Source organism: Juglans regia, chromosome 14, assembly GCF_001411555.2.
Source record: "Juglans regia cultivar Chandler chromosome 14, Walnut 2.0, whole genome shotgun sequence".
Classification (NCBI taxonomy): domain Eukaryota; kingdom Viridiplantae; phylum Streptophyta; class Magnoliopsida; order Fagales; family Juglandaceae; genus Juglans; species Juglans regia.
In genome coordinates, this window is record NC_049914.1 from 17,043,735 (window position 1) to 17,053,748 (window position 10,014).

The 10,014-nt window shown below is 38.4% G+C and overlaps 1 protein-coding gene across 1 annotated transcript in view; it reads left to right on the forward strand.

Moving 5' to 3' along the window:
• The window catches only part of LOC108989700 (DNA ligase 1), a 39,018-nt gene extending 35,193 nt beyond the window's left edge, over positions 1–3,825 (forward strand). The window contains exons 8-17 of the mRNA XM_018963411.2: positions 9–140; positions 828–940; positions 1,220–1,321; positions 1,429–1,490; positions 1,692–1,763; positions 1,857–1,930; positions 2,042–2,098; positions 3,070–3,147; positions 3,227–3,304; positions 3,465–3,825. Of these exons, the coding sequence (XP_018818956.2) occupies positions 9–140; positions 828–940; positions 1,220–1,321; positions 1,429–1,490; positions 1,692–1,763; positions 1,857–1,930; positions 2,042–2,098; positions 3,070–3,147; positions 3,227–3,304; positions 3,465–3,533 (837 nt within the window). The 3' untranslated portion in view covers positions 3,534–3,825. The remainder of the gene's footprint in view (positions 1–8; positions 141–827; positions 941–1,219; positions 1,322–1,428; positions 1,491–1,691; positions 1,764–1,856; positions 1,931–2,041; positions 2,099–3,069; positions 3,148–3,226; positions 3,305–3,464) is intronic.
• Positions 3,826–10,014: the final 6,189 nt, after the last annotated feature.

The window sequence follows — 10,014 nt, forward strand, 5'->3', positions numbered from 1 at the left end:
TATGGCAGGTCCTCATCACTCGAGCTCGTAAAAATGTGGCTGTGAGTGATATCAAGGTTGATGTTTGCATATTTGCTTTTGATATGTTGTATCTTAATGGCCAACCGCTTCTTCAGGAAGAGCTTAAAGTTCGTAGGGAGGTATGACTTCTACATTTTACCAAGCGAAGTTTCATTTCTTTTTTTTCTTTTTTCTTCCCCTTTAACTTTAGTATCTTTTTTTCTTGGTGTGTTATCTTTTAGTCAATTTTGGAACTTTTTATAGTAACAGTTTTCAGTTCCATGGGTTCTGCACGTGATAGTCTTTCTTCACGAATACCCATTTTATCATGCTCTTAATCTTAATTTTTAATTTATATGTGAATAACATGAACTTTTATAAAATATGACAAGAACATTTTGATGTTGTCTAAAGTATGCATAAGGTTGTCTTTCCTGCTTGATGCCTGTTGGCTAAAGTCTTTTTCAAGATATGATATTGTTTGTTCATGATAAAATTGGTACAAGTCTGCAAGAGATGACTTGATGGAGCCATCCTCACGACTAGTTCAGCATTGAGGATATTGGAGGTCACGTAGATGTTTTTGACTATTTCTGTCATAGGGACTTGTGGCTTCTAGTGATTACCTAATTAATGCGGTTGCATGACAGTGCAGTTGTGCAAGCAACATCATTCAGGAAGACAATTATAAAGTCTTAACCATATTTCTGTGCATGCATAGTTTTTATATGTTCCTGTTAATTTTTCCCTTTGGTCTCGATTCTATCAAAAAGCGGAGTCTGACTGTTGTAATATGATCTTGCCTGTGTGCCTCTCATTTTATGCAGCACCTTTACAACTCTTTCGCGGAAGAGCGTGGATTTTTGCAGTTTGCAACCGCAATAATATCAAATGATCTTGAGGAAATACAGAAATTTCTTGACACTGCTGTTGATTCAAGGTACTCATTTCTTGACTTGGGTGGGCAGGTGGCAAACTGCTCATGAACTTGGCATATCATAAGATAATATTATTTAAGTAGCTTTTTTAAAAAAGTATTATTCAAGTATGTCAATGTGCCCATGTTGCCATTGAATTATATTGTTATAGCAACGTTAAGTGCAAATGCATCTCAATGATGAGCACCCTACTGAATCTGTATTGAATTTCTATAGAAAAAAATAACTTTTAAATTGAACTTCTTCCTCTCTCAATATTATTAATCTATCTTTGTTTGCAGTTGTGAGGGCTTAATTATTAAAACATTGACTAGAGATGCTACATATGAGCCAGCCAAGCGGTCACTCAATTGGTTAAAATTGAAGAAAGATTACATGGATAGGTGAGGGGTGAAATTACATTAAGAAAGATTATATATCAGGCTATCAACTTGTACAGGTGCCTATTATGGCTTACTAATTTATATTCGTTAATTGGGTGTCTCTGCAGTATTGGGGACTCGCTAGATTTGGTACCTATTGCAGCTTTCCATGGCCGTGGGAAGCGTACAGGTAACTACAAAAATGCACCAGTTAAAATGAAGTGATACTTGCACATGCTGCTGTTTATCTTTTTAAACTCTACTAGTAACCAAATCCTGTGTTATCCTCACTTCCATTTAACAGTTCTTTCTGTATGATGTTTACTCTTCAATAATTGGTTTTAAGTTCAAGCCATAGTCTTGTTGATGGTAATATAGTGTTTCTCTTTAGGTGTCTATGGCGCTTTTCTCCTTGCTTGTTATGACAGTAATAATGAAGAATTTCAAAGCATTTGTAAAATAGGTGAGTGAAATACGTGGTTCTGTGGCTGTCACTGGCTATTGAGTACCTAATCTAATGTCATTTGGTGTGATATTTTCATCCAATTATTTGTAGGCACGGGATTTACTGAAGCAATCCTTGAAGAGCGTTCTGCCAGTCTACGTTCTAAAGTGATTCCTAAACCAAAGGTCTGTCCTTCTCTTTCCTTTTGATTCTGCCACTGAAGAGCTGTGTATGCTTAGGGCTCCTGGAAAATTCTTCATGCTACCTCTAAGTTTTAACATTCTTCTCCATTCCAGCCGTACTTCCGGTATGCAGATTCAATGAATCCAGATGTATGGTTTGAACCCACTGAGGTAACAATCTTATCTTTTGGTTCATTATGAATGTTCCTTTACTCCTATCTTTGTGCATTTGTTTCCCTTATATCTTTTTCATTAGTTGCTAATTTTGAAGTTCTTGAGTCATGTCCTTTTAATATATGATTTGTGATGAAAAGTAAGTGATCTCATTGACCCTTTTTACCTCCACAATATAATAATTTTATAACCTTCCTCTGGGCACTGCCTTTGGGAGACCAAGTAGCCCGGACCTAGACTGGCTTAGTTGACACCCTCGGTATTTTAGGTTCCCCTTTCACTGTTAGATGTCTCATCACTTATATATCATAAAACCACAGTTCATGGGCTTTATGCACAATGAGCAGCAATCCTTGCGAAGGGAATACTGAAAGTTTTGTAGTGAATAGAATATTCAAAAGTCATGAAGGTTATTCTGAAGCTCTTAATTACATGGAGATTTAAAAAAAATAAAATAAAGTATATGTCGTGCACAAATCTGTGGCTTTCTACTTTTGTTTATACATAGCTTTTGGCCTCCCCCCCATGCTTCTTATTGCTTTGGAAAATTGATGCTCTACACGCTGATATGTGCAAATTATTTCCTTATCCTTTTTTATTGGGGTTAGAGTATTTTATACATACTAAACAAATTAGATACAGTATTTTTAACCAGATACCTATTGTCAACCGAGTACAACAGTTGGGACTTCAAATTCTTGTTGGATACAATGAAATTTTGGAGGTTATATTCTTTGGTCTCTTCTGAATCCTGTTTGGTTTTTCTCCCCTTTGGCCTCTGCCATATGGTTTTTTAGGAAGAATTCAGATGTAAAGAGGAGTGAAAATAACACATCTTATGCATGTTATTTTGGGTTTTTAAAAAAGCCAAAACCTGAAGAAATTAAACCAATAATAGCTTAGATGATTGTTGTAGACACAGAAGTGGAGCTCTTTTTCATTCATCTTTTGCGTAAATTGTCTTCTAGGTTTGGGAGGTCAAAGCTGCAGACTTGACTATTAGCCCTGTTCATCGTGCTGCAATTGGCATTGTGGATCCTGATAAGGTTGATTTTTTTTTTTTTTTTGAGATGATTGTTTTTGATATCCTCAGTCTAACAAGGTGCTTTGGCTAATTTGTGGAAGGGCATTTCTCTTCGATTCCCACGCCTGGTTCGGATTCGGGAAGACAAGACTCCTGAGCAGTCCTCTTCATCTGAGCTGGTGAAGAACAATCCTCATTATCTGATCATTTGATTATATGGTTACAGAACGAACAAACAAGGAAAAAAAAAAATGAAATTCTCAACTATTCATACCCCAGTTATCAGTTTGAACTCCATTTATTTATTATAGTTTTTAATATTCCTTCTTATTTTTTTAGGTTGCTGACATGTATAATGCTCAAAAGCACAACCACCCGAACAATCAAGATGATAATGAAGATGAGTAAGAATTTTTGGAGAAATTTATTTCAATGTAAAAGATCAGCTGTTTGGTCAATGCAGCCCACGCTAGTTGATAACAGAATGGGAATTTTCTGTCATCTAAGGTTATAACTTGTGGTGAGCGCCTAACCACCATATAGCCCCTTAATGTGGTGTAGTACCATTATGAAGTTCTTAATTTATCCTGTTAGAAATAGAATGAATGGCCTGTCATGCAGAGTTTTCATTTTCTGCTTTAAGGCAATCATAGTTGTACATAAAACTTTCAGACATTATAGTTGCTTTGTTTTGGTGTGAGTACATTTGAGCAGATGATCTGTTTCTAAACTGATAACTGATAACTGCTGCATTAACTGATGACTCGTGCATCAGACATGCTGGATTACCACTATATTATGGGGGCATTAGGATTAAGAGGGATCCCTTGGTGTAAGTCGACCAAAATGTTGATCAAAGAGATGATCTTGATCATCAAGCGAAGCCTACTAGGAAGAATGATCTGAGATATTCGTGTATAACTAAGGTTTTCCGTTCATTTATTTTTAATTGCAACCTGTTTGTTTTTTAGACTGATAAAATCGGCTTCCACCATGGACAATTATTTGGGCCGGGTCTTCCGGTAGATGCTCTGCATTTCTTTTTCTTTTTTTTTTGAAAGGAGATGCTCTGCATTTCTAATTGTCTTTCCTGGCGGTTTTGTCTAGGAAGAAATAAATATTTGAGCCGAAACAATGTTTGGTCCAGACACTCGTGAGATGGATGAGATGGTCCATCCTTGCAGTTGGAGGGCACTCACCCTCATCCAATCTATAATCGTTGCATTCATCGTGTACACCATCTACACAACCTTTTTTCTCCCTAAACCCCTTTTTGTGATAAAATAATGCGTCGTTTTTGGTGCAGTGTTGATGAGAAGACTACACACTTATTGTCCCAAAGGTATGGGAATCCATTTTCACCTCCCAAGTGCTTGGATGGACTTTCAGTTTCTGCCGAATGCACCACATAACTCAACCCATTTAAAAATTTGGTTAGAAAGTCCTTAATCTTTCCTGCTCTTGATTAATTTTTGCCCACTCTAATCACAAATGCTTGAAACACCCATCAACCATTCTCCAAACCCAAGCCCGCCCTGAGGATTCTTGGTTCTAGCAGGCTTCCTCCAAATCAAACCTTTAAAAATGCAGTTGTTACCTGGTTTGTAACCCTTGATTTTGAGCCACCCCACCACCCATACTCCACTACTCTCATCTTATGGATTAACCCATAGGAGGATCACTATGTTCTCACCTCATTAACCTTGACTACAAAATAGGGGTACAGAACTTGACCGCCAATGCAATGTTTTCAATCCTAACCCGACCGAGTGAAAATTTGCATGGGCATTTCAGGTTTGGGTTTCTTTGGTATGATTGTTGTTGGGTACATACATACATGTATGTGTGTGTGTGTGGTAGACAAGGAAAGACTAGTTGGCGAGCAAAGGCAGAATCACGTGGGACTCACATGAGAGAGGACAATTAATGGATAAAACTACACCAAACACACTGTATGGGCTCAAGATAAAATTTAGAAAGACATCACGCTCAACATGGAAACGCAACTAACCGTATCCCATTAAGATCAGAATCCACAGATAAGTCTAAGCGAGATACTCGTGTTAGATGGACGCTATAAAAGGCAAAGGCCTATATATATATATATATATTTCTTTATATATTTATATTTTGTATATACTATAAAATATATAACTAAAAAGATCCGTTGTCTACATCATGCTTAGCATGGAAACTCAACCAATCGTATCTCATTAAGATCAGAATCCACAAATAAGTCTGAGCGAGATACCCATATCAGATGGACACTTAAAAAGGTAGAATCCACACGGTAAGACTCGGCACTTGGAAATCTCATAATCTCAATTCACATCATTCAAAGAACTCCTTTCAATTTATGCCAGCATAGCTTTTGTCTACTTTGTGCTGTAGTCATTCTCTCTCGTATGAGTTTGACTTGCTCTTTCATCTCTTCTATCATTTCTGGTCCCATAAGCCTACCTTCTCCCACTTCGTCCCAACATATAGGTGACCTACACTTCCTTCCATATAGGGCTTCATATGGGGCCATTTGCATAGTTGCCTAGTAACTGTTATTATACGCAAATTCAATAAGTGGGACATGGTTCTCCCAAGAGCCTTTAAAATCCAATACGCAAGCCCTCAACATATCTTCCACTTCCTGGATCTTCCTTTCCAACTGTCTGTCAGTCTGTGTATGGTATGCACTACTAAATCTCAATTTAGTGCCCATTGTTGCTTGCAAAATTTTCTAGAAATGAGATGTAAATTTTGGCTCATGATCTGACACTATGGTTTAGGCACACCTTGAAGCCTAACTATTTCCTTAACATATAGTCGAGTCAGCTTCCCTAAAGTGTCTCTAGTAGTGATTGGAAGCAAATAGGTGCTTTTGATCAATTTATCTATGACCACCCAAATTGCACTCTTGCCTCTAGGAGTTCGGGGTAACCTAACTACAAAGTCCATAGTTATATCATTATATTTCCATTCTGGGATGGGTAGGGGTTGCAGACCCTTGGCAGGTCTCTAATGCTCCACTTTCACCTGTCTACACATGATGCACCTTTCAATGAAGTGGGCGATGTCCCGCTTCATTCATTCCAACCAAAAATTCTTCTTCAGGTCCAGGTACATCTTCGTGCTTCCTAGGTGTATTGAATATGGTGTTGAATGGGCTTTTGTGAGTATCTTTTCCTTAATTTCCAAATTCGCCAAAACCACTCTTCGCACTTTGTAAAACAAGGTTCCGCACTTGCCCAAACTAAAATGCAAGGGCCCCTTTGATTTTTTGACCCTTTGTCGAATTCCGAACAATTTTAGGTCCTTCCTTTGCTAATCCATTGAATCATTGTAGTCTATTGCCCTTAACTCTTGCATAAAGACGAGGACTTCTTTCTTGTTGTGAACTTTCTACTAATAGTTTCCTCATTCCTTCAAGGAGTGAGTCTATTTCCGCAGATCCTCCTGCATTTCTGGTTCGAGACTTCTGACTTAGTGCATTGGTGGTCATTTTGGCCTTTTCCGGATGATACTTGATTTCAAACTAATAATCTCTTAGAGTCTCCAACTATCTTCTTTGTCTCATGTTGTGGTTTTTATGGTTGAAGAGATGTCTCAATCTTTTGTGGTTCGTGTACACCTCACAAGTTTTCCTGTAAAGGTAATGTTGCCAAATCCTCAAGGCGATTAACACCACTGCCAGCTCCAAATTAGGGTTAGGGTAGTTCCTTTCATGATCCTTCAGTTGCTTAGATGCATAAGCCACTACTCTTCTTTCTTGCATTAGAACACATCCTAGCCCATACTTTGACGTGTCACTAAACACCACAAATGGTTTATAGGATTCTGGCAGTGCCAATATAGGGGCTGCGGTCAATCTTCTCTTTAGTTCCTCAAAACTTTGCTAGCATAACTGGTTCCATATGAATTTGGTGTTTTTTGTTTGTCAACGCCGTAAATGGACGCGATAGCTTAGAAAATCCTTTTACGAATCTCCTATAATAGCTGGCTAGTCCTAAAAAATTCCTAACTTCATGTACCGTTGTGGGATGCTATCAATCTACAACCGCTTCAATCTTACTTGGATCCACTATGATTACTTCTTTGGATATCACATGACAAAGGAACTTAACTTCTTCTCACCAGAACTCACACTTACTGAGTGTGGCGAACAAATGGTGTTCCTTCAGTTTCCCCAGTACCAACCTCAAGTGACTCTTATGCTCTTTGACATCCTTGAAATATACTAGGGTATCATCTATGAACATCACCATGAACGTATCTAAGAATGGCCTGAACACCCTATTCATTATATCTACGAATGCTGCTAGAGCATTGGCCAAACCAAATAGCCTCACGGTGAACTCAAAATGTTGATACCTCATTCTAAACACCATTTTGGATATGTCACATTCCTTAGTCCTTATTGGTGGTAACCGAACCTAAGGTCAATTTTAGAGAATATTGAAACTCCTTATAACTGATCGAACATGTCGTCTATCCTAGGCAAGGGATTGTTCTTTATCCTTACCTTGTTCAATTCCCTGTAATCAATGCACATTCTAAGAGTCTCGTCCTTTTTTTTAATGAACAATACCGATGCTCCCCAAGGCTATGAACTAGGTCTAATGAATCCCTTAGCCAGTAACTCTTGTAATTGACTCTTTAATTCCCTTAACTCTGACGACCCCATTCTATACGGTGCCTTGTGTATTGGAGCTGTTCCTGGTTCCAGCTCAATTGAAAACTCAACTTCCTTAAAACGGGGCAATCTTTACAATTCCTCAAACACTTCGAGGAACTCATCCACTACTGGCATTCCTTGTACTTCCTTAGGTTCAAGCGATTTAAGCACTATGTGAACTAAGTAAGCCTCTACTCCTCCTGCCAAATCTCTTTTGGCTTGAAATGACGAAAATATTCTTGGCATTGACTGTAACTTACTGCCTTGAAATACCTTGCCCTCCTCCTCTCTGGACATAAGAAATATTGATGTCTGTTGTTGATAGTTTATACTCGCGTAATTTCGAAGCAACCAATCCATCCCCAGAATAATATCAAACTCGAGCAAATTGAATAATATCAAGTTTGATTCCATAACTACTCTACCTATTTCTAGTGGGCAACTCGTAGCTATCGTGGTGCAAGATACTACCTCCCCAGTTGGTAATGCTACAGTGAGTCTCTGTAGCATCGGCTTATAGTCCAAAGACCACTTGTCCTAGCAAATGTAGTAGACTCGAACGACTGGGACACATCCAAACCAAACAAGGTACTTGCGTAGTATTCGAACATCCTAACTCGCCCTGAAATGATTATACCTATCGATCTTTATGACTATATGCCTCAAACACTACTGAATTAACCTTAGGTTGGGGCCATACCTGTGATGACGCCTACCTTCTGGGTCTCTAGAGCATCCTCATCGGCCTCTCCTAGCGTTAACGCATACATTCTCGCATGCACCATCTGACTTTGTCCTCCCTGTCCTCCTATGGGGCCTGTCCTTTTCTCTTGAACTGCTTGAGGGCAATCCTTGGCGTAATGCCTTATCTGGCCACACCTATAGCATGACATTGAAGCCTGACGACACTCTTCCTTGTGAGACCTATGGCAGTGACTACATACTAGAGCTCTGCCTCCTAAGCGTACTTTGGGGTAACTGATGGGTGTACCCCATCCTTGTCACAAACTTTCAGGGCAAGTCAGAACTGCCTCCTTCTCCCAAAAACGTACTCCGTTTCTGGCCCATCATAACAACCATCTGATAGTGGTGTTTGCGATCTGCTATTGAGGCCACATTCATCATCCTCTGAAAGTCATGTACTTTTAAACATGCCACTTGCATACATATGCATGGTTGTAATCCATCCTAAAATTGCTCTGCATGCATGCATTTCTTTCGTAGAAATGAGATGAGGGAAAAACCTTCCCAGCTTCATAAATTTAGTGGCATGTTGCTCAACAGTCATCTTGCCCTGGACTAAATTGGTGAAATCCTTTTATTTCTACTATCTCCCTATAGCAGGAAAATATCGATCAACGAATTCTTTCTTAAATCTCTCCCAAGTAATGGCTTCCATGGATCCCAACTCCATGACAAGCGATTGTCTCTTGGCACTCCACCAAATCGCCACCTCTCCTTGGAATAAGTAACTTGTGTACAACATCTTTTAATTCTCTGCACAACCGTAGACCTCAAAAGTTAGTTCGATATCCGTAATCTACCTCTCCGCCTTCATTGTCGCTTCATTTATAAAGAAACCTGGACTGAACCGGTGGGTTTGGGCCGGTACCGGGTTTTGTCCACTCCGGTTAAGGTTGCAAACGGTCTGGTTCGGTTCGGTCCGGCGATTTTTCGGTCCATCATTTTTCCGGACAGGACCGGACCAAACACCCAAAGGGACTGGACCGGATTGGGGTCCAGTCGGTTAGGCCTATTTTTTTTTTAAATAATTAATAAAAAAATATTTAAAATAATAAATTAAATTAAGTGACTTATTAATGTGGATTATGTAACAAACTCAATAAAAAAATATTTTATATGGTCAATGATAATAAATTAGATGAAAATTATATTATTAATTTATATAATTACTATATAATTAACTAATTGATATTATATATTTATTAATTCATAGAATATTAACAAGTGTTAATAGCATATTTAAAATTTTATATTGTTAATTTATAGAATATTAACAAGTATTAATAATATATTTAAAAATTTATATTGTTAATTGTATAATTATTATATATAATATATATTTTTTTTTATTTTTCATTCGATCCGGTCCGGTACAAAAAAACCCTGGACCGTGGACCGGACCGAATGTTTTCGGTCCTCTAAAATGTGGACTGGACCGGACCAGTATAAGTCTCGATCCGGTCCGGTCCGGACAGAAAC